General features: G+C 44.1%; 2 protein-coding genes and 1 long non-coding RNA gene across 7 annotated transcripts in view; 2 read left to right on the top strand and 1 right to left on the bottom strand.

Moving 5' to 3' along the window:
• dclre1c (DNA cross-link repair 1C, PSO2 homolog (S. cerevisiae)) overlaps positions 1 to 4,156 on the bottom strand; it is a 63,574-nt gene extending 59,418 nt beyond the window's left edge. For 2 of the 4 annotated variants that reach the window (XM_063072647.1, XM_063072646.1), the window contains exon 1: positions 3,941 to 4,156. In XM_063072647.1, the coding sequence (XP_062928717.1) occupies positions 3,941 to 4,049 (109 nt within the window). In that variant the 5' untranslated portion in view covers positions 4,050 to 4,156. The remainder of the gene's footprint in view (positions 1 to 3,940) is intronic. The other 2 variants (XM_063072648.1, XM_063072650.1) reach the window with 2 other exon arrangements.
• Positions 4,157 to 4,562: 406 nt separating this feature from the next.
• Positions 4,563 to 11,368, top strand: LOC134359430 (uncharacterized). Its single transcript, XR_010021112.1, has 3 exons — positions 4,563 to 4,600; positions 5,342 to 5,395; positions 11,270 to 11,368. It is a non-coding gene; the product is annotated as an uncharacterized LOC134359430 (long non-coding RNA).
• Positions 11,369 to 11,391: 23 nt separating this feature from the next.
• The window catches only part of meig1 (meiosis/spermiogenesis associated 1), a 31,313-nt gene continuing 17,417 nt past the window's right edge, over positions 11,392 to 25,287 (top strand). For both annotated transcript variants that reach the window (XR_010021113.1, XM_063072658.1), the window contains exons 1-2: positions 11,392 to 11,560; positions 24,474 to 24,645. Coding sequence is in view for 1 of the 2 variants with exons in the window: in XM_063072658.1 (XP_062928728.1) it covers positions 24,487 to 24,645 (159 nt within the window). In the remaining variant the exon portion in view is untranslated. The remainder of the gene's footprint in view (positions 11,561 to 24,473; positions 24,646 to 25,287) is intronic.

A 25,287-nucleotide genomic window follows, 5' to 3' on the forward strand; every position in this document is an offset into this window, starting at 1 on the left:
GAAGATACCAGAGCGTGGTGTACAACAGTGCTGTTACACACCGTACCTGACACTGGACCCTGACCGTGCATCCCCCTCCCACATTAAACAAAGTCACGCACGGGTGTTCCCCATTCAGAGAGTCCACCCTAGACATTCCAGAGTAAGTCCATGGCGATCGGCCTGTGGTGAAGGGGGCAGGATCGTGAGTTCTGGAAAAAGACCCTCAGAACATGTGGGTCCCGGATCGACCTCAAACGCCACCTGAAGACCCACCTACAGCCAGCCCCTCCGGAAAATATCATACTCGACTGGAGTGATCGCATTACTACTACAGGACATCTGATAGGCAAAAGCTAACTATCCTTAGATAATCTTACAAAGCAAGGAATCCTCTTTTTTTTTTACATCCATTGTAAATTACTGGTGTTGAGTACGTGCTTCTCAGAAATCCAGATACATTACATCTACAGTTCACGTTCTGTGTGTTTGTGTTTACTTTTTTTAAAAAGCTATTTCGCTATTTGATCGGGGTGGTTCAGCATTGAACTGACTCTGCAGCCATGGGTGCAGCCGTCGGCACAGCGAACTGATCTGGTGGCTGTGGCCCGCAGCCGTCGGCACAGCGCCGAACTGACCTGGTGGCTGTGGCCTGCAGCCATCGGCACAGCGCTGAACTGACCTGGCGGCTGTGGCCTGCAGCCGTCGGCACGCCGAACCGACCTGGTGGCTGTGGCCTGCAGCCATCGGCACAGCGCCGAACTGACCTGGTGGCTGTGGCCTGCAGCCATCGGCACGCCGAACCGACCTGGTGGCTGTGGCCTGCAGCCGCTGGGCTCTTGGACCGGCTTCACTCGCCTCGGCAGCCCCGTGGCTGTGAATTCACTTTCGGGGGCTCTGCAGTTCATGTTGTGTGTTATTGTCTACTTTTTTTTTTAATTGTTTGGAGAATTTATTCCTTTTTCTCACATTGGGCATTTGCTGTGTGGGTTTTTTTTTTAAATGAGTTCTATGGTGTTGCTTTGTTTTGTGGCTGCCTGCAAGAAGATGAATCTCAAGGTTGTATATGGTATTCATACTTTGATAATAAATGTAGTTTGAACTTTAATCTACAGGTTCCCCTCTACCAACTCTCCCTGTTAGATCCTTAAAGAATTCAAGCAAATTTGTTAAAAAAAGTAACCTTTCATCAAAGCATAAGACAAGACCATAAAATATTGGAGCAGAATTAGGCCATTCGGCCCATTGAGCCTGCTTCGCCATTTCATCATGGCTGATCCATTTCCCTCTCATCTCCAATCTTCTGCCTTCGCCCTGTATCCCTTCACGCCCTGACTAATCAAGAATCCACAATCTCTGCCTTAAATATACCCAATGACTTGGCCTCCGTAGCCATCTGTGGCAATGAATTTCACGTATTCACCACTGTCTGGCAAAAGAAATTCCTCATCTCCATTCTAAATGCACATCATTCGAGCTGACATAAGGATCGTTACAGAAAATCTTTCCCACCAGATGCAATAAGCATATACAACAGTTCATCTCTGTGTGGTAGAATACGCATCATAGTATAATAGTCTCTGCTTTATTATTTTAAACATTATTACTGAACAGTATTGCACACTGGGTACATTATTGTGTATATTGCTGCTGTAATGAAAGAATTTCCCACTCAGGATCAATAAAGTACTTTTTATCATTAGTCTGAGGCTGTGTCCTCTGGTCGTGGACTCCCCACCATTGGGAACATCCTCTCTACAAACACTCTATCGAGCCCCTTCAGAATTTGATAGGTTTCAGTGAGGTCTCCCCTCATTATTCTGAATTCCAGTGAATACAGCCCCAGAGCCATCAAACACTCCTCACATGATAAATCTTTCAACCCTGGAATCACTTTCGTGAACCTCCTTTGAACTCTCCCCAATGTCAGCACATACTTTCTCAGATAAGGGACTCCAGAACTACTCACAATACTCAAAGTGAGGCCTCACCAGTGCTTTATAAACCCTCAACATTACACCCTTGCTTTTAGAGTCTCGTCCTCTCAAAATAAATGCTAACATTGCACTTGCCTAGGTTTGATGGTCTAGGCTTACTTATGAGCACTTTTCCTAAATGATTAGCAATTTCCTCTTTGATTATTGACTTAAGCATCTTGCCAATAATGGGGTTAAACTAACTGCTGCCCACCGTTCAGATTTTAAACACTTTTTTAAAAAAAATTTAAAGATTAACTTTGACCTAAGTACATCGAAACATACAGTGAAATGCATCATTTGCATCAACAACTAACACAGTCCAAGAACTGCTGGGGGCAGCCCACAAGTGTTACCATGCATCCTTCGCTAAGGTAGCATGCCCGCAACTTGCTAACCTGTACGTCTTTGGAAAGTGGGAGGAAACTGGAGCTCATGGAGGAAACCCACACAGTCACAGGGAGAACATACGAACTCCTTATAGACAGTGGCAAGAATTGATGTAAAGGGTTACGTTAACTGCTACGGTGTCACGTTGTGACTGAGAATCACTTCCAATTGTCTGGTACCTTCCCTGAACTTCCCAGGTTAATGTCCCTAGCCATCCAGTCTCTTCTTATAACAAGCCCCTGAGCACCAATCCTGGTGAGAGATCACACTCCTCTGTGAAGCAGTCCCACCCCTACCACATGACACACCAGAAGTAAAACACCCACCACAGGTACTGTGACTCTTGCAATTTCTACAAATGTACAGCAGAGAGCATTCCAACTGCCTGCATCAAAATCTGACAACGGAGGCCCCACTGCACAGGATCGCAAAAGGCTGCCGAGGGCTGTCGACTGAGCCGGTTTCATCACAGGGACTGGCCTCCCTACCATCAAGGGCATCTTTAAGAGGTGGTGCCTCACATCGCTAAGGACCCTTACTGTTCAGGGCATGTCCTTTTGTTTCTAACAATCAGGGAATAGGTACATGACCTTTAGAGCATAAGATGTCGTGGAATTGAATTGGACCGTTCAGCCCATCGAGTTGGCTGTGCAATTCCATCATGCCTGATTTACTACCCCTCTCAACCCCATTCTCCTGCCTTTTCCCCTTAACCTTTGACCTCCTTACTAATCAAGAATCTATCGACTTCCTCTTTAAATATACCCAATGACTTGGCCTCCACAGCCGTCTGTGACAATGAATTCCACAGATTTACTACCCTGTGCCTAAAGGAATTCCTCTTCTTCTGTTCTAAAGAGACATCACTATTCTGAGACTATGCCCCTAGTCCTGGACTCGCCTGTTATTTAGAAACATCCTGTCCACATCCACTCTATCTGGGCCTTTCAATATTTGACAGGTTTCAATGAGATCTCCCTCATTCTTCTAAACACCAATGAATACATCAAACGTTAACCCTTTCATTCCCCGGATCATTGCCATGAACCTCCTCTCACCTCTCTCCAGTGCCAGCACATCCTTTCTCTGATAAAGGGTCCAAAACTACTCTCAATACTCCAAGTGCAGTCTGACCAAAGCCTTACAAGCCTCAGTGTTATATCCTTGCTTATATAAAAGCAAGGATGTAATGCTGAGGCTTTGTCAGGCATATAATATAATCTAGTCTTCTCGAAACGAATGCTAACATTGCATCTGCCTTCCTTACCGCCTTTCGGGAATCCTACACAAGGACTCCTAAATCCCTTTGCACCTCTGATTTCTCAGTTCGCTCTCCGTTTACAAAATAGTCCTACCAAAGTGCATGACCATGCACCTCCTGACACTGTATTCCATCTGCCACTTCTTTGCCCATTCCCCCAATCTGTCCAAATCCTTCTGCTTCCTTAACACTTCCTTACAAAGTTGTACTCTGCTGCCACAAAACATCCGTCACGTGTTATAAATTCAGTGACAGTAAACGCGACTGTCCTGACCCCGAAAACAGTGACAAGTCCACCATCCAACCACCCGCAGCTGAGGGAGGATTTCCGCACCTTTGTGACAGTGAGAGAGGAAGAAAGCCTTGGCCAGCAGGTTGTTCCTGTCGAACCTATCGATGGCTACGCCGGGGTACTCAGCCATCCGCCCCTCGAACGAACTCATCCCGGCTCCGGGCTCCGGACTCCGGCCTCCAGCCGACCGAACATGACGGGCCCGCCCACCAATCCGGGGTCTGAACGCCACCCGGCTCCTGCAGAAGCGCCAATCAGTTTGCTCCGGGGTTGGCGCTATGTCGATGACGAAACCGGAAGGATGTGAGTCCCGAGTCAGGACTGCCGCTGTGCGTGGGGGACCCGCCGCCGGGGCTTGGGGTTGCATCGCTGAGGCTGTAGGAATCCACTGCTGGAGCTGTCAGGATGAGCTGCTGGGGCCTGGGATCGGTTGTTGCGACTGTGGAGATCAGCTGCTGGGGCTGCGGGGATCAGCTAGTAGGACCTGATCTGGGATCAGTTGTTGGGGCAATAGGGATTAGTGCTTGTGGAGATGACTGCTGGATGTATTAGTTCTCAATTTCTCTCAACTATGCAGAAATCGATTGATACAATCAAGTCAAGTTTATTGTCATTTAACTATATACCGTCAAACGAGAAAACGTTTCTCCGAACCACTGTGTAAAGCACCGTAGCACACGTAACACAAGATCACTTATGAAAGTAAGGATAAAATCTACAGATGAATCACGCATAAATAAACTAAAGTGCATAAATTAAATATTGCAAGATATAGAACAGATTAACAAGTGACGCTTCGCATACAATGCAGCATGGAGTTTAGAAGCCTAATGACGTGAGGGCAGAAACTGTTTCTCATCCCGACCGTTCTTGTTTTTATACATCGGTTGCTAGAAAGTCAAAGAGGATGCTGAGTGGATGGGTAGGATCCCTGATGATACGAAGGGGCCTGCGTACACAGCGCTCCTGATAAATGTCCCAGCTGGATGGTGCTTCAGCTCTGGGATGTTGGTGGGCTTCCTTGCATGAGCTGCTTTTTTTAGGTCCTTCCACAACATTTCGATAAGATTAAGGCCAGGACTTTGACTCAGCCATTCCAAAACATAAATTTTCTTCTTTTTAAACCATTCTGTTGCTGATTTACTCTTGTCTTTCAGATCATTGTCTAGTTGCATTATCCAACTTCTGTTAAGCTTCAGGTGATAGACTGCTACCCCAACATTCTCCTGAAATTGTCTTGATACAATTTTGAATCCATTGTTCCCTCAACGACTGCAAGCTGTCCAGGTCCTGAGGCTACAAAGCCCAAACCATGATGCTCCTTCCACCATGCTTCACAGTTGGGATGAGGTTTTGGTGTTGGTGTGCAGTGCCCTTTATTCTCCAAACATAGCAATGTGTATTTCTGCCAAAGAGTTTAACTTTTGTCTCAACTGTTCACAGAACATTGTCCCAGAAGCATTGTGGACGCATAGGTGAAGATCTGATTATTTTGAGGTAATATTTATGCAGAAAATTCTGCAGAGTTTACCAACTTTTGAGCACCACCGTATGAGCAAGGTTTCTGATAATTAAGGCTGGGAGGCAGGAAATTTACCAATGACAGTATCACCATTGAAACTTTTATAATGTAAGAAAACAAATGTGCAAATCATAGTAAAAGCTTCTGCTTTAAATCTGTGTTTGCAGAAAAAAAATCACAAAGCACAATCTTGATTTGTTTCTGTGCTTGCATGATTTTTTAAAAATTCAGCAAACCAACCCAGATTCTCCAAACATGATTTCATGTATTTATTTTACCAAAAATTCAGGCGAGTTAGTTAATGAATCAAAATTCAAGTTTATTTATCACATATACATTGAAACACACAGTGAATGTGTTGTTTGTGTTAACAACCAACACACTTGAGGGTGTGCTGGGGCAGCCTACAAGTGTCTTCACGCATTCCAGGACCAACATAACAATGAACGGAAGGTAGTTGTTTGGATTGATATGTTGGTATGAAGTGGACCCAGCAATCATCAATGGGAAAACCCACCCTCCTAAATATGTTTCCACAAATGGGAAATCCCACTTTCCGAAACATGTTATCCAAAGAGAAATCCTACCCTCCTAAACGTGCTTTCACCAATGGGAAAACCCACCTTCCTAAACGTGTTTTCACCAATGGGAAAACCCATCCTCCTAAACCATAGGGCCATAGGGTAAAGGAGCAGAATTAGGCCATTTGGCCCATTGAGTCTGCTTTGCCATTTCATCATAGCTAATCCAAACTTTTCTGTCAGCTCCAATCTCCCGCCTTCTCCCTGTACCCTTTCACAGCCTGAACAATCAAAATACTATCAACCTCTGCCTTAAATATCCACAAAGACTTGGCCTCCTCAGCTGCCGGTGTCTATTCTGCTTGTTATTTCTTTAAAGAGTGCCAACAGATTTGTCAGGCAAGATTTTCCCTTGAGAAAACCATGCTGACTCTGGCCTATTTTATCATGTGCCTCCAAGTACCTAAAGTTCTCATCCCTACTAATCAACTCCAACATCTTCCCAACCAACGAGGCCAGACTAACTGGCCTATAGTTCCCTTTCTTCTGTCTCTCTCCCTTCTTGAAGAGTGAAGTGACATCTGCAATTTTCCAGTTTCCAGAACCATTCCAGAATCTTTCTTAAAAGATCATTACTAATGCCTCCATGATCTCTTCAGCCACCTCTTTCAGAAGTGTGAAGTTACTTGAATTAGAGAGAAGATTCTTGGGAGACTGAAAGTTCTGAAGATAGATAAGTCTCCTGGACCAGATGATGTACACCCCTGACACATCATCTGGGGTGTACATCATCTGGTCCAGGAGACTTATCTATCTTCAGAACTTTCAGTCTCACAAGAATCTTCTCTCTAATTCAAGTAACTTCACACTTCACACACTTCATAACCCCTGACACTTGGAACTTCCAGCATACTGACACAAAATACTTATTCAGTTCATCTGCCATTTCCTTGTCCACCCCCCCCATTACCCCCTTTACTATCTCATCAGTGTTGTTCTCCAGCAGACCAATATCCACTCTCACCTCTCTTTTACACTTTATATAGAAACTTTTGGTATCCTGTTTAATATTATTGGCTAGCTTAATTTTGTATTCCATCTTTACCTTCATGATTTTTAGTTGCCTTCTGTTGGTTTTTAAAGGCTTCCCAATCCTCTCTCTTCCCACTAATGTTTGCACTATTATATGCCCTCTCTTTGGCTCTTCTGTTGGCTTTGACTTCCCTTGTTAGCCATAGTTGTGTCATCTTGCCTTTAGAATACTTCTTACTCTTTGGGATGTACATATCCTGCGCCTTTTGAATTGCTTCCAGAAATTCCAGCCATTGCAGTTCTGCCATCATCCTTGCCAGTGTTCTTTTCCAATCAATTCTGTCCAGCTCCACTCTCATGCCTCTGTAATTCCCTTTACTCCACTGTAATATTGATACATCTGACTTTAGCTTCTCCTTCTCATATTTCAGGTTGAATTTGAGCATATTATGATCACTTTCCCCTGAGGGTTCTTTTACCTTAAGCTCTCTAATCAAGTCTGGTTCATTGACAACACCCAATCCAGAACAGCAGCTCCTTTAGTGGGCTCAACCACGAGCTCCTCTAAAAAGCCATCTGATAGGCACTCTAGAAATTCCTCCACCTGGAATCCAGAACCAACCTGATTTTCCCAATCTTCCTGCATATTGAAGTCCCCCATGCTTATTGTAATATTGCCCTTTTGGCATGCATTTTCTATCTCTTGTTTAAATTTGTTGGCCACATCCTTAGTACTGTTTGGGGGACTGTATATACTGTAACTCCCATCAGGGTCTTTCTACCCTTGCAATTCCTTAGTTCTATCCACAATGATTCAACACCTTACAATTCAGTCACCTCTTTCTAAAGTTTTGATTTCATTTTTTACCAACAGAGCAATGCAGCCCCCTCTGCCTTCTTGCCTATACTTTTGATACAATGTGTATCCTTGGACATTAAGCTCCGAGCTATAATCTTCTTTTAGCTATGATTCAGTGATGCCTACTAAATCGTAACTATCGATCTGCAAATGATCTACAAGCTCATCTACCTAAGTCCATATACTGCGCGCATTCAAATATAACACCTTCAGCCCTGTATTCACCCTTTTCAATTCTGTCCGCCTTTGTGTTACAACTCATCCTGTCCACTGCAATTTTGCCATTTCAACAGCCTCTCTACACTACACATTGCCTCTGTTTGTAAACCAGCGACCTCATCTTCAGCACAATTATCCATGATATCACCAATGGGAAAACCAACCTGCCTAAACACGTTACCACCGATGGGAAATCGAACCTTCCTAAACATATTACCCTCCTACATGTGATATCCAATGGGAAATCCCACCCTCCTAAACGGATTATCACCAATGGGAAAACCAATCTTCCTGAATGTGTAATCAAAAGGGAGAACACACCTTCCTATATGCGTTGTCCGATGGGAAAACTGACACTCCTAAATGTGTTATACAATGGGAAATCCCATCCTTCTAAAAGTGTTAACACCAATGGGAAAACCAACCCGCCTAAACATGTTATCCCAATGAGAAATCCCACCTTCTTAAACCTGTAATCCAATGGGAAATTCGACCCTCCTAAACATGTTATCAGCAATGGGAAACCCACCCTGCTAAGCATGTTATCCAATGGGAAACTCCACCCTCCTAAATGTGTTATCACCAGTGGGAAAAGACACCCTGCAAAACATGTTATCCAATGGGAAAACCCACCCTCAGGAACGTTTTATCCAATGTGATATTCCACCCTCCATACATGTTATCACCAATTGGAAAATTGACCTTACTAAATGTGTTAACATCAATGGGAAAAGCCACCCAATTAAATGTGTTAGCCAACGGGAAATTCCACAATCCTAAATGTGTTATCCAATGGGAAATCTCATCTTCCTAAATGTGTTAACACTAATGGGGAAACCCACATTCCTGAACATGTTTTCCAATGGGAAATCCTCACCCTTCGAAATGTGTTATCCAATGGGAAAATAGAAAACCTCCTGAATGTATTATCCAGTGGGATAGCCCACCCCACTAAATGTGTTGTCTAGTGGGAAAACACATCCTCATAAACATGTTATCCAATGGAAAATCCCTTCCTCCTAAACATGTTATCCAATGGGTAATCCCTTCCTCCTGAAAGTGTTATCATGAATGGGTAAACCCTACCCTGCTTAACTTGTTATCACCAATGGGATATCCCACCCTCCTAAACATGATATCCAATGTGAAATTTCACCCTCCTAATCATGTTAACAGCAATGGGAAATCCCACTTTCCTAAACATGTTATCCATTGGGAAAACCCACCTTCCAATACATCTAATCACCAGTTGGAAATCCCACCCTCCTTGATCTGTTATCACCAATGGGAAATGCAACCTTATTCAACATATTACCCATCTGCCTAAATGAGTTATCAGTCCTGGAAAATCTCACCCTCCTAAATGTGTTTTTCAGTGTGAAATTCCACCTTTCTAAATGTGATATCCAATGGGAAAGCCCACCCTCTTGAACATGTTATCATGAATGGGTAAAGCACCATCCTAAATGTGATCACCAATGGGAAATTCCACCCTCCTAGACGTGTTATCCAATGGGAAAATCCCACTCTCCTAAACGTGATATCACCAATTGGAAAACCCACCCTCCTAAACATTATCACCAATGGAAAATCCCTCCCTCCTAAATGTGTTATCCAATGGGAAACTCCACACTCCTAAACCTGTTATCCAATGGGAAAGCCCACCCTGCTAAACCTCTGCTTTAAGTATCCCAAATGACTTAGTCTCCACAGCCGGCTGTGGCAATGGATTCCACGGATTCTCTGCCATCTGGCTAAAGAAATTCTATGGATGCTGCCCATCCTGCTGAGTTCCTGCAGCGTGTGGTAACCCCAGCATCTGCAGAGTATTTTGTGTTTAAAATCCTCCTCATCCTTGTTCTAAAGGGTCTTCCCTATATTCTGAGGTTGTGCCCTCTGGTACTAGATGCCCCCACTATTGGCAACATCCTCTCCACATCCACTTCGTCTAGGTCTTCCAATATTCGATAGGTTTCAACGAGATTCCCTCCCCCCCCCCACCATTCTTCTAAACTCTAGTGAGCACAGACCCAACTCCATTAAACGTTCCTCATACATTCACCCTTTCACTCTCAGGATCACTCTCAGGAACCTCCTCTGGAGCCTCTCCAATACCAATACCAGAGCTTCTTTTCTTAGATAAGAGGCCCCAACTGCTCACAATGCATTGCTTTTGGTATCTACATGTTAGTACTTTACAACAATATGTGTTTTATTTCAGTATTCATGGTTTCCCAAATTCATATGTTCTTATTGAAAGAGGATAAATGAACTCTTTTTAAATATTGCTGTAATTTTTCTCTCTCCTCTGCATTTATGTATCTCCCAGTATTTACATTTCTCCCAGACAGATCAGCTGGGATGAGGTTCACCGAGCTGGTTAGATACTTACCACATATGTGCTCACTCACCTCCCACCTTGTCGTGGTCTGGAGGCTTGCGTGCCTCAGTGATCCGGAAAGCTACCCTCTCTTTCATTCTCTCCCTCCTTCTCCCTCTGTCTTTCCCTCTCATCTATCCTTGTCTGTCTCTTGTTTCTCTCTCTCTCTCTCTCTCTCACACACACACACACACACACACACACACACACACACACACACACAAGCTCCCTCTCCCTCCCTCACTATCTTGGCCAATATTGGAGTTTCCTATGAACTCTCACTTAGTTACTACATTGCCCTTGAACGGAAAACCAGCAAAAAGTAGTGGATGCAGCCCTGTCCATCACGGGTAAAGCCTCCCCATCTACACGAAGCGCTGTCGCAGGAAAGCGGGATCCATCATCAGGGACCCCCACCCCCCAGGCCAGGCTCTCTTCTCGCTGCTGCCATCAGGAAGAAGGTACAGGAGCCTCAGGTCCCACACAAGCAGGTTCAGAAAAAGTTATTACCCCCCTCTTGAACCAAAGGAGATAACTTCACTCAACTTCACTTGCCCCATTATTGACATGTTCCCCACAACCTATGGGCTCCCTTTCAATGACTCTTCACATCATGTTGTCGATATTTATTGTTTATTTATTTATTCTTATTATTCTTTCTGTTTTTGCTCGGTTTGCTGTCTTTTGCGCATTGGTTATCTGTCCATCTTGTTGGGTCCAGTGATTATATTGTGTTACTTTGTGCTGCTCTGAATCCCCACGAGAAGGTAAATCTCAGGGTTGTATATAGTGACATACACGTACCTGGATAATCACTTTACTTTGAACTTTCAAAAAGGGTAACAGAAATCGCCAGTGTGATCGCACAGAACATGAGCCACGTTTCCCATTATGATAGAGGCAATCGGCAGAATTGCTCAGCGGGACGTAGACGCCTCGCAGACAGATGGGCAACGAGCACCCGTAGACGGTGCTAAATTCGACTCGTCCTGCGAGAATATTGTAGCGTCAGGCGTTGCCTGGCTACGGAGCACAACAACCCGCCGCTCTCACTCCCAGTGTCCGGTCTGCTGGGAACAAAGTCACGGACGGGCGGGGCAGACGCAGCCTATTTTGTTGGATTTCAACGGTAAGTTTCCTTGCCCCGAGCGAAACGACGAGAACTACCGACCGGTTTGGCAAAGGATTAGCGAGTCAGTCTAACGATGCTGGATAACGGGAGTGTGTTTGCTCCCGGGGCTGGGAAACTGTAAGGGGCTCGGTCTGATTCTAATGTTACAACTCATCCAACTACAGTACTTCATTTTTCCTCGGACAAAGTTAGAGCCCAGGCTTTTATTTTTTTAATCTCTATCCGTGAAGTCTGACATGTCCCGAAACCCCTACTGATTATTCCTCGCCACAGATACTGTCTGACCTGCTGAGTTCCTCCATCATCGCTTACGTTTCTTCCTATCCTCACGGTCGTTTATTGTCATTTGCACAAGTACAGTGAAGTACAGGTATAATGATCTTGTTCACGCCAGCGTCACAGTACAGGCAACTAGGCAACTCACAGAATACAAGTTGTGCAAGACAGTGAAAGAAAAGGCTGCAAGTCAAGATATCACTGCAAACAAGAAAGAAGCGCAATGGGGCGGGGGGGGGATCCTGTAAATGTAACCGGGTACAAGACAGATTTTATAGTTAGCGGGTCCACAGCGGGGTGTGTGACATCACGCATAGAACTGGCTTTGCATCAGTGTGGTAGAATTTTACACACACTTTCCCCAAAGTATATGGGACCAGAAGAAAGAGGAGCAGAATTGGGCCATTCGGCCCGTCGAGTCTGCTCCATCATTTCATCATGGCTGATATATTATCCCTCTCAACCCCATTCTCCTGCCTTCTCCTTGTAATCTTTGACACCCTGACTAATCAAGAACCGATCAACCTCTGTTTTAAATATACCAACCAACAGGAATTCTGCAGATGCTGGAAATTCAAGCAACACACATCAAAGTTAGATATACACATCGATGGCTTCCACAGCCGTCTATGGCCCATGAATTCCACAAATCCACCACCGCCTGGCTGAAGAAATTCCTCTTCTTTTCTGTTCTACATGGACGTCCTTGTATTTGGGGGCTGTGGCCTCTGGTCCTAAACTCACCCGCCGTAGGAAACATCCTCTGCAAATCATCTCGGTCTTTCAATATTCAATAGGTTACAATGAGATCCCCCCTCATTCTTCTAAACTCCAACGAGTACAGGCCCTGAGCCATCAAACACTATTCACACGTTAACCCTTTCATCCCTGGAATGGTTCTTGTGAATTTCCCCTGGACCCTCTCCGATGCCAGTGCATCTTTTCTTAGATAAGGGACACAAAACTACTCACAATACTTTGTGTGGTCTGAGCAAAGCCATACAAAGTCTTAGCATTACAGCACATTATACTATTTAGAATAAGAGAGGTTACCTTCCTTTGTCACATGTACTTCGAAACATCAGCAGCCAGCACACAGTTCGATGATGTGCTAGGGTAGCCTGCAAGTGTCCCCATGCCTCCCACACTGACATAGTATGCCCACAACTCACTAACCCTTTGGAAATCCACGCAGCCCCACTCTCCGGGAGAACGTGCAGACACACTAAAGACTTCAGCGGGAATTGAGCCTCAATCGGTGATCGCTGGTGCCGTCAAGCGGTGCACTAACCGCTACGTAACTGTGCTGTTTATTAATATATTATATTCATAAATTAGGCACATACATAGGGGGGCATTACGTTGGCTGGGAGCGAGAAGAGTCAAACAGCACGGAAACAAGCCCTTCGGTCCAACTTGGCCATGCTGACTGTGAGCTGGTCCTTTCTGCCCATATTTAGCCCTCGAAACCTAGAGATACGGCACGGAGTGGTCCTCTCCGGGTCTTTGAGCCGTGCCGCCCCACAACCCCGATTTAACCCGAACCTAATCACGGCACATTTTACACTGACCGGTACATCTAACCTGGGTATCAGAGCACCCGGGGAAATGATGTACAGAGACTCCGTACAGAACAGCGCCAGAATTGAACTCTGAACTCCGGAACGCCTCAAGCTGTAATAGCGTCGCACTAACCGCTACGCTACCCTGGCGCCAAAGAAAGTCTCTCCACTTACTATATTAGGTGGAGACTATCCATGAACTTAACAAGATAGATTTTAAAAGTTGTTAATGTGCCCACCTATGGCAACTCGTTCTCATTCACTGGATGAGGAATATCACTGCATTAAAATATTTACATGTTGCCAACATGTCTGTATATCTGTTACACCCAGATATTCGGTGGCAGTACCACAGATTGTGGTCCTTCCCCGCGGAGCCTTTGCTGCTGCATCAAGCTTCAGAGCTTCCTTCAGCAAGACCTCCTGCAGTCCGGGATATATCAGGCCTGGATAGAACAGATGTGGAGAGATGTTTCCAATAGAGGGCCAGAGGGCCCAGACTCGGAATACAAGGACATCTCTTCAGAACAGAGATGAGGAGGAATTTCTTTAGCCAGAAGGTGGTGAATCTGTGGAATTCATAACCACGGACAGCTGCAGAGACCAAGTCCCTATTTTACTCTCCTCCCATCCGGTAGGGCTACAGGAGTCTCCGCTCCCGCACCAGAAGGCACAGGAAGAGCTTCTTTCCTGAGGCTGTGTCATCACAGCGCTAAGCAGTATTGTATCCGTATCGTACTGTCTCAGTACTTTTATGTGTTGGCATGTGGCCAAGTGGTTAAAGCATTCGTCTAGAGATCTGAAGGTTGCTAGTTCGAGCCTTGGCTGAGGCAGCGTGTTGTGTCCTTGAGCAAGGCACTTAACCACACATTGCTCTGCAACGACACCAGTGCCAAGCTGTTTGGGTCCTAACGCCCTTCCCTTGGGCAACATCGGTGTCGCGGAGAGGGGAGACTTGCAGCATGGGCAACTGCCGGTCTTCCATACAACCTTCCAAAGGCACAAATCCATGGTCTCACGAGACTAACAGATGCCTATAGTACTTTTATATCTGTGTGCTGTAGCTCTTTATTCGCAGTTATTTTGTAAATAACACTATTCTTTGCATTTCTGGTCAGATGCTAAATGCATTTCATTGGCTTTGTATCTGTACTTGGCACAATGACAATAAAGTTGAATCTAATCTAATCCTATTACTCTGGCCCTCTAGTCCCGGCAACATCTTCGTAAATCTTTTCTGCACTCTTTAAGCCAATCTTTCCTGTAAAGACAGTACTCCAAGAGTAGCTCACCAATCACTGATGCGGCAGCAATGCAGTGTCTGAACTCGTCAACTCAATACGCTGACATGATTAAAGATCATGTTCAAGTTTATTGTCATTCAACCAGACACATGTAAACAGCCAAACGCCACATCATCCCTCTGGGGCCAAGGTGCAAGACACAGAACATATAGTTACAATCCAGCACTTACTGTCACAAAATAATATTAGCACCAGTCCCTGAGAGTCATGGCCTGAATATTGACAGGTTGACGTAAAGTGTGAAGTGTCTGCTTATGTAAGACAGTAGAATGTCACTGGTCCAATTATAATAAAACAAGCAGTTGTATAAATATATGAAAGGGCAGCAATAGAGGGTGAAGAGTGACCAGTGTGTGTCTGTGAGTTTGGGAGTCGAGGAGGGGTACTGGGGCAGCGGGGCATTCAGACAGGGTGTACATGTGTGCTGAGTGGGAGCAGGAAGTTAAGAAGTCTAACAGCCTGGTTCAGCGATAATCCCATAGTTACATGGTCACTGTTACTGAAACTAACTTTTAATTCTAGGTGTCATTTAATTCACCGAATTTGCATACCACATCTGCCATTTGTGAGATTTGAAAACTCATCTCTGTGAGTTACTAGTCCAGTTAAAACAGCTACCCACATCACTGGCAAGAGACTGGGACGCAGTTCTGTTAAACTCAGTCAGGTAATTCAAAGATATTGCCGGTCAGTGACTGACTGAAGTTTGAAATCCAAAGTAAATTGATTATCAAAATACATATATGTCACCATATACAATCCAGAGATTCATTTTCTTGCAGGCATTCACAGTAAATATAAAGAAACAAAAAGAATAATAATAATAAATAAGCAATACATATAGAATTTTCATCCTTGTGCTATGGACTGTAACGTTTTAGAAATAAACCAGCAGCAAGAGATTTCACACTGAGTCAGGTTTTAATGTTAAAACCACTATCTTTATTAGTATCTACTTATTATATCGTAACTTAACCAAGATAAACAAATGTTAACAGTGTTATGTGTATATATGTGTGTAATATAGCTCCCGAACTAAGTTAAGCTTGCGGAAACAAAGCTTAGAGTCTTGAGACGGTAAAGTGGGAAAGTTCAGTTCATCCACGGAATGAATGATAGGAGAGAGATATTTGTAATCCAGGGTGAAATGTAGAGAAGAGGTAATTACGAAGTATTCCACAAATTCCACGATGATAAAACGAGATAACAGTCGCTGTAGATCTTGTCTGTCGTGTCGTTCCAAATACACATATGAATCACCGCTGGAAGTGATCTGTCACAGGGATATCGTCTTCAAGGGATTACCACACAACATACCCAGGCAAGGGTTAACACATAAATGGTCTCCACAGGATATCCTAAACAAAATCCACTCCTTTAGATTACTCGAAGTGACAGTTCCACATTCGTTGTGCACTGTGTGCCAATACTTAACCCAATCTTTTGGGCTTGATAGAGTTTCAAACCGTCGCAGTGATCAGCTGAAGTTTCATCAGCTGGTCTCCTTCCCCGCCCCCTGACTGTGACTGCCTGTGTCCTTATTTTAAAATTAAACAAGCTGCAAGTCAGTCAGTGAACAACATCATAGTCCCGCCTCATTTAGGCGCTCTTAAAGTGATAGTCCACAGTAAACGAAACCTGTGGGTTCGTAACACCTGCAATAAAGATTCAGATCCCAAAATGACAGCTGGGGAACTTAAATTCAATTCCGTAAATTGGGAATGAAAAGCTTGAAAATTTACAGGGATGTTGCTGGGACTTGAGGACCTGAGTTACGGGAAAGCGTTGAATAGGTTAGAACTTTATCCTCTGGATCTCAGGGGAATGGGGATAGACCTCACAGAGGTATACAAAATTATGAGGAATAAAGAATCAGAATCCGGTTTACTGGGGACATGTGCTGTGAAATTTGTTGTTTTGCAATAGCAGTACAGTGAAATATATAGAAACTACTATAATTTACAATAAGAAATGTAAAAAATAAGTAATGCAAAAAGAGAGAAAGTAGTGAGGTAATGATTATGGTCCGTTCAGAAATCTAATGGCAGGGGGAAGAAGCTGTTCCCAAAACACTGATTGTGCGTCTTCAGGCTCCTGGTAGTAATGAGAAGATGACATATTCTGGACGGTGAGGGTCCTTAATGATGGGAACCATTATGGGAATCATCTACAGACCTTCAAATAGTAGCCAAGATGGGGTTTAAGATTGCAAAGGGAGGAGGAAAAGCTGTAATAAGGGTAACGACACAATTGTAATGGGGGACTTCAATATGCAAGGAGATCGGGAAAATGAGGCTAGTGTCAGATCGCAAGAGAGAGAATGTGTTAAATGCCTACGAGATGGCTTTTTAGAGAAGCTTGTGCTTGAGCCTACTTGGGGAAAGGCTATCTTAGATTGGGTCTTGTGCAATAAACCAGATCTTATTAGGGAGCTTAACATAAAGGAACCCTTAGGAGGCAGTGATCATAATATGATTGAATTTATACTGCAATTTGAGAGGGAGAAGCATAACTCACACGTATCAGTATTGCAATGGAATATAGAGGCATGAGAGAGGAGTTTGCCCGGGTGGATTGGAGGAGGATACTGCTGGGGAAGATGGCAGAGCAGAGATGGCTGAGGTTTCTGGAAATAGTTCACAAGGCGCAGGACAAATATGTCCCACAGAGGAAGAAGTTCTCAAATGGCATCCGTGGCTGACAAAGGAAGTTAAGGACTGCGTAAAAGCCAAGGAAAGGGCATATAAGGTGGCAAAAGTGAGTGGGAAGTTGGATGATTGGAAAGTTTTTAAAATTCATCAAAAGGCTACTGAAAAAGCTGTAAGAAGGAAAAAGATGAAATATGAAGGCAGACTAGCCAATAATATAAAGCAGGATACTGAATTTCTTTTTCAGTAATATCAAGAGTAAAAGGGAGGTGAGTGTTGATATTGGACCACTGGAAAATGATGCTGGTGAGGTAGTAATGGGGGACAAAGAAATGGCGGATGAACTTAATGGGTACTTTGCATCAACCTTCACTGTGGAAGACACTAGCAGTGTGCCAGAAGTCCGTGAGTGTCAGTGCTATTACAAAGGAACACATGCAGGCAAACTCAAAGGTCTTAAGGTGGATAGTCACCTAGGCCAGATGGACAACATTCCAGAGTCATGAAGAGATAACAGATGCATTGGTCATGATCTTTCAAGAATCACTTGATTCTGGCATGGTCCCGGAGGACTGAAAAATTGCAAATGTCACTCCACTCTTTAAAAAGGGAGGAAGGCAAAAGGAAGGAAATTGTAGGCTAGTTAGTCTCACCTCAGTGGTTGGGAAAGTGTTGGAATCTATTATTAAGGATGAGGTTTCAAGGTACTTGGAGACTATTGATAAAATATCTCAAAGTCAGCATGGTCTGTGTAAAGGGAAATCTTGCCTGACAAATCTGTTAAAGTTGTTTGAGGAAGTAACAAGCAGGGTGGACAAAGGAGAGGCAGTGGATGTCATTTACTTGGATTTTGAGAAGGCGTTTGATAAGGTGCCACATGTGATAAGATCATTGGGCATTACAGGAAAGATACAGGCATGGATAGCGGAATGGCTGACAGGCAGGAGGCAGCGAGTGGGAATAAAAGGGACCTTTTCTGGTTTGCTGCCAGAGACTAATGGTGTTCCTCAGGGGTCAGCATTGGGTCCGCTGCTTTTCACATTGATTGCCAACGATTTAGATAGTGGAATTGATGGCTTTGTGGCAAGTTTGCAGATGATACGAAGACAGGCGGAGGGGTAGGTAGTGCTGAGGAAGCAATGCGATTGCAGCAGGACTTAGACAAATTGGAAGAATTGGCAAAAAGTGGCAGATGGAATATAGTGTTGGGACATATATGACAATGCATTTTTGTAAAAGAAACAATAGTGCAGACTATTACCTAAATTGGGGAGAAAATTCAAACATCAGTGGTGCAAAGCGACTTGGGAGTCCTTGTACAAGACTCCCGGAAGGTTAATTTACAGGTTGAGTCTGTGGTAAAGAAGGCAAATGCAATGTTTGCATTTATTTCAAGGGGAGTAGAATATCAAACCAAGGAGATAATACTGAGCCTTTATAAGACACTAGTCAGGCCACACTTGGAGTATTGTCAATAGTTTAGGGCCCATATCTCAGAAAGGATGTGTTGTCATTGGAGAGAGTCCAGAGGAGGTTCACCAGGATAATTCTCGGAATGAAGGGGTTAACATGTGAGGAATGTTTGGCAACTTTGGGCCTGTGCTCACTGGAATTTAGAAGAATGTGTGATGATCTCATTGAAACCAAGTGAATGTTGAAAGGACTAGATAGGGTGTATGTGAAGAGGATGTTTCCTGTGGTGGAGAGTATCCAGAACTAGAGGGCACAGCCTCAAGACTGAGGGGAGACCCTTTAGAACAGAGGTAAAGAGGAATTTTTTTTTAGCGAGAGAGTAGTAAATCTGTGGAATGCTCTGCCACAGACTGTGGTGGAGGCCAAGTCTATGCATATATTTAAGGCGGAGGTTGATGGTTTCCTGATCAGTCAGGGCATCAAAGGATATGGTGTGGTGTATGGGGTTGAGTGGAATCTGGGATCAGCCTTAATGGAATGGCAGAGCCGACTCGATGGGCTGAATGCTCCGATATCTTCTGGTCTTATGATGGATGCCACCTTCTTGAGGCATTACCTTTCGAAGATGTTCTTGATGGTGGGGAGGCTAGTGCCCATGAAGATGATGGCTGGTGCACAACCCTCTGCAGTATCTTGTGATCCTGTGCATTGGCCAGACGTAGATGCAACTGGTCAGAATGCTCACCACAGTACATCTACAGAAATTTGCTAGCGTTTCTGGTAACATACCCTATCTCCTCATAGATAGGATGAATGCATCCAGGCTTTTCTCCCTCCGGTTGGGTGAGATTATAGAGATCATGGATTTAGGGTAAAAGGTGAAATACTTAAGGGAATCTGAGACAAACTTCTTCACTCAGAGGATGATGAGAGTGTGGAATGAACTGCCAAGGAAGTGGTGGGCGTGTGTCTGGTTGTAAAAATTTAGAGAGGTTTGGATAGGTAGAGTAATGTGCAAAAGGCACATATATATAGCTAGGGTGCCTAAGGCTATTGCATAGTACTGTATTTGTCAACAGAAGTGGAGAGCAAGTTTGTGGAGGAAAGGACGTTGGGAAAGGCAGGGGTGGAGCACCATGGGAGGAGTCTGGCACAGGTGGCAGAGAAGGAGTGCCAGGAGATGGGGGTGTTGCAGGTGCAGACACACCCAGCCCTGAGACTCCAGGCAAGGTAATTTGATTCCAAACAATTGGTTTATTGATCATTACAGAATGTCTCTCTGGTGTTTTCTGCTCCCTCCCTTCTCCCTTCCCTCTTTCCCAAACATAATTCCCCCTTCCCACTCTCAGTCCACAATAGAGACCCATATAAGAATCAGGTTTATCATCACTCGCATATGTCATGAAATTAGTTTTTTTGTAGGCAGCAGTACACACACGGTAAGATACAAAATGACCATAGTACCATGCAAATATCTTCAGCACCCTCTCTATACATATGTGCCTAAGTCCTTTGCACAGTACCATACATGGATGGGAGGGGCATAAAGGGAGGTCAATGGGACTGGAGAGAAGACTGGGCTGGTATGGACTAGATGGGCCAAAGGGCCTGAGCTGTAGTGGTCTATGACTCTATGAATAATAATAGTGTTAAAAACTAATCTGATTCATTCAGGGGACAGAATTAACTCCGCTTCCTGACTGGAATGTGATTCTAACTGCCCCGTTAGAATGGTCCAGCAGCCCACTCAAGGTAGCCAATGTCGTTCTTGTATAAAACTCACTCTCTGTGAATAAAAAAAGGTAAAGAACTACATTAACAGCAGACCAGATTCATTGTCTGGAGGAAATCAGAGTATTCTGAAAGGGAATTCAGCATCACCAGCACCAGCCTACCTAGTCTGGTGGTGAATCAGGAGGGTTGTGTGACAGGGGTATATGTGCCACTGAAGTAGATGTGCCTAGGCATCATCCCTGATGAAGGTAGTGGAGTTTGTCATCGAAATGTAGGTTAAAATCGATACCTGTACCCGGCTGGAAGCCTAAGAAGAGTTTATTCGTCAGATATGCTGGGAAAGCACTAGATCTTTTTTCTCATTGAAACCTATCGAATATGGAAAGGCCAAGATAGAGTGGATGTGGAGAGCATGCTTTCTACAATGGGGGAGTCTAGGACCCGAAGGCACAGCCTTGGAATGGAGGGATGTCCCTTTAGAAGAGAGATGAGGAGGAATTTCATTTGCCAGCGGGTGGTGAACCCGTGGAATTCATTGCCACGGATGGCTGTGGAGGCCATGTCTTTGACTATATTTAAAACAGAGGTTGATAGGTTCTTGGGCATCACAGGTCACAGGAAGAAGGCAAAGGAATGGGGTTCATAAGGATAATAAATTTGACTAAACTTGAATCTACGAAGGACACTCGACAGTTGTAGCAGGGTTTGAATACGTACTATCACTTCTTACAAAGTGAAATAAAGTGACCCAGGGCTTCACTTCCAGATGAGCTCAATGCCTTCTGTGCTGGCTTTGACTGCCAAAACGTGGAGGAACCATCATAAGCTCCCACTGGCCCCGATGACCCTGTGATTCCAATCTCTGAGGCCAAAGTGTGAGCATCCTTCAGGAGGGTGAACCCACGAAAAGCATCCGGCCCAGGTGGGGTACCTGGCTGAGCACAAAAGACCTGTGCTGATCAACTGGCTGGAATGTTCACTGAGATCTTTAACCTCTCATTTCAGCAGTCTAAGGTAAAAAAATTACTACAAGCAAGCTTCAATTATACTAGTGCCTAAGAAGAACGTGGTAACCTGTGTCAATGACTATCATCCAGTAGCACTTACATCCACAATGATGAAGTGCTTTGAGAGGTTGGTGATGAAACATATCAACTTCTGCCTGAGAAGCCACCTGGATCTGCTCCAAACTGCCTACTGGTGCAACAGCAGGAACCATCTAATTGACTCTTTACTCAACCGTGGAAAATCTGGACAGCAAAGACACATACATCAGGATGAGCTTTATTGATTACAGCTCAGCATTCAATACCATCATCCCCTCAAAACTAATCAATAAGCTCCAATACCGTGGTCGCAATACCTCCGTGTGCAATTGGATCCTCGATTTCCTTATCGGCAGACCCCAGTCAGTTTGGATTGGCAACGACATCTCCTCCACGATCTCCATTGGTATAAGTGCATCACAGGTCTGTGTGCTTAGCCCCCTGCTCAACTCGCTTTACACTTCTGACTGTGTGACTAAGAGCAGCTCCAATGTCATATTCAAGTTTGCTGATGACACCCTTGTCGTGGGCCAAATCAAAGGTGGTAATGAATCAGCATGGAGGAGAGAGATTGAAAATCTGATTCAGTGGTGACATAACAACAACCTCTCACTCAACAATCAACACCAAAGAGCTGATTATTGACTTCAGGAGGAGGAAACCTGAGGTCCATGAGCCAGTACTCACCAGAGGATCAGAGGTGGAGAGGGTCAGCAACTTTAAATTCCTTGGTGTTATATTTCAGAAGCACTGTCCTGGACCCAGCACTTAAGTGCAAACATGAAGAAAACACATCAGTGCCTCTACATCCTTATAATTTTGTGAAGATTTGGCAAGACATCTAAAACTCTGACAAGCTCCTATAGATGTGTGGTGAGAGTATATTGAGTGGTTGCATACAGCCTGCTATGGAAACACTGGTGCCCTTGAACAGAAAATCTTATAAAAAGTTGTGGATATAGCCCAGTCCATCATGGGTAAAGCCTACCCACCATTGAGCACATCTACATGGAGCATTGTTGCAGGAAAGCAGCATCCATCATCAGGGCCCCCACCAGCCAGAACATGCTGTCTTCTCACTGCTGCCATCAGGAGGAAAGTACGGGAACCTCAGACTCACACCAGCAGGTTCAGGAACAGTTATTACCCCTCAGCCATTTTGCTCTTAAACCCAGGGGGGCAGGGGTGCTGGGATAACTTCACTTAACTTTATTTTTGTTATCACTGAAATGTTCCCACTACCTGTGGACTCACTTTCAAGAACTCTTCATCTCATGTTCTTGATAGTTATTGCATATTTATTTATTATTATTCTTTCTGTTTGTATTTGTGCAGTATGTTGTCATTTGCACACTGAATGCCTATTTGTTGTGGTCTTTCATTAATTCGATTATGGTTGTTATTCTATTATGGATTAATGGTGTGAGTGTCCACAAGAAAATGATTCTCAGGATTGTATATGATGACATAAATGTAGTTTGATAATAAATTTATTTTGAAATTTGAACTTTGAAATCGGCTATGTTGGAATGGCAGAGCAAACTGGGTGGTCTGAGTGGCCTAATTCTCCGATGTCTTAACAAACATAAATTAACCTTCAAGATTCAAAATTGTTTATTGCCATTCTTCAGTACACGAAGGCAATGGAGAACAAAGTGATTGTTACTCCAGATCTGAACATAAAGTTAAATTACTATAAATTATACTTAACATACACTAGAGAATAAACAAAATAAATGTAACAACTTGAGTGCACGCTGAGAGGGAGGAAAATCCAATATGAATAGGCAGCAGCCTTGGAACTCTGAGGCGCTGGCCTTCTTGCTGGTGGAGTCAAGTTCATACAACTAGTTTTACATAAATGTGATTTTTGATCTGCATGGTGCTGTGATAATCAAGGGAATTGCTACAGGAATCAGAATCAGATTTATTATAACTAATTTACTGGAGCTAATGTGAAATTGTTATTGGAACTGGTTTATTATTGTCACATGTACCGAGAAACAGTGAAAAGCTTGTCTTGCACACTGTTCATACAGGTCAGATCTGATACACAGGGCATTGAGGTAGAATAAGGGAAAACGGTAACAGCATGCAGAATAAAGTACCAGATTATAGTGAGATAGATTGTGAGGTCAAGAGTCCACCTTATCATCCAAGAGTCTGATAGCAGTGGGATAGATCACGTTGTTTAGTGGCGGCAATTTAGTGCAAAGGCATAAAAGATGTGGAGATCACTGCCACAGAATTTGTTGTCTATCTGTAAATGACACAGCATTTGTTGTCTATCTGCAAATGCCCCTGAACTGAAGAGGTGTTTAGAGTCAACCACATTGGTGTGTTTGGAGTCCAATATCGACTGGGTAAGGACAGTACACTTTTTCCCACAAAGGGTATTGTTGAACTGTATGGTTTTTTCCATCACTGAAACCACAGCACAGTAGTGCAGTGGTTAGTGTAATACTTTACACCGCCAGCGATTGTGATCGGGATTCAGTTCTTGCCATTTTGTATGTTCTCGCCTTGACCACATGGGTTTCCTTCCACATTCCAAGTGGGTTTGGGTTAGGGTTAGTGAGTTGTGGGGATGCTACCTCTAGCGAGGGGGCTTGTGGTGCCCATTCTTGGGCAGCTACCTCAGCTTTGGGCCACACTGGACACTTATCTCATACCCGTGGCTCCAAGTAGCTGTTTGCATGCGACAGCGGCCACAGCCTGGTACCCCGCTTCAACAAGCTAGTGGGCCTCATACCCCAGAGAGATAGGGACATGCCTGGCCTATCATGCGAAGTCAGCTTAGACAACTGGGCGGAAGAGATCTGCAATGAGATCCAACGACCATGAAAGTGGTTCATGAAAGTGGCGGGAGGTGATTGCTTTGAGCCAGTTATAGATTAGAAGGTAACTTCTCTCCTTCTGCCCCGAAGCTATTTATTAATTATGTCTCTGCAAAATGATGGAACTGAAGAAAAGAATGTGAAACCCAAGTTTATGAGTCGTGCCAAACATTGGACTGAGGAAATCGAAAATTTATACAGATTCCAACAAGCTGGATACAGGGATGAAGTAGAATACAAGCAGATAAAGAAAGTTGATGGGGTATGTTGTTTTTGTGTTTTGTTTACAAATTGTGTACATCACTGGGAAGTCCGCTGTTCATTGTTCATCCCAGATCACTAAAAGACAGAGGAGCAGAATTAAGCTATTTGGTCCATTGAGTCTGCTCTGCTATTCCATCATGGCTGATTTATTATCCCTCCCAACCCCACTCTCCTGCCTCCTTCCCATAACTTTTAACACCCTGACTAACCAAGAACCTATCAATCTCCGCTTTAAATATATCCAATGACTTGGCCTCCACAGCTGTCTGTGGCAATGAACTCCAGAGATTCACCACCCTCTTGCTAAAATAATTCCTTCTCACTTCTTTTCTAAATGGACATCCTATTCTAAGGCTGTGCCCTCTGGTCCAAGACTCTCCCACTAATGGAAATATCCTCTCTATTTCCACTCTGTCCAGGCCTTTCAATATCTGGTATGACTCAGTGAGGTCCCCCTCATCCAGCAAGTACAGGCCTAGAGCCATCAGTCGCAACTAATACATTAACCCTTTCATTTCTGGGCTCATTCTCCTGAACTTTCTCTGGGCCTTCGCCAATGCCAGCGTGTCCTACCCTTTCTTAGATATGGGACCCAAGCTGCTCACATTACTCAGATGTGATCTGATAAACGCCGTATAAA

This window comes from Mobula hypostoma, chromosome 20 (genome assembly GCF_963921235.1).
Source record: "Mobula hypostoma chromosome 20, sMobHyp1.1, whole genome shotgun sequence".
NCBI classification, from domain to species: Eukaryota; Metazoa; Chordata; class Chondrichthyes; order Myliobatiformes; family Myliobatidae; genus Mobula; species Mobula hypostoma.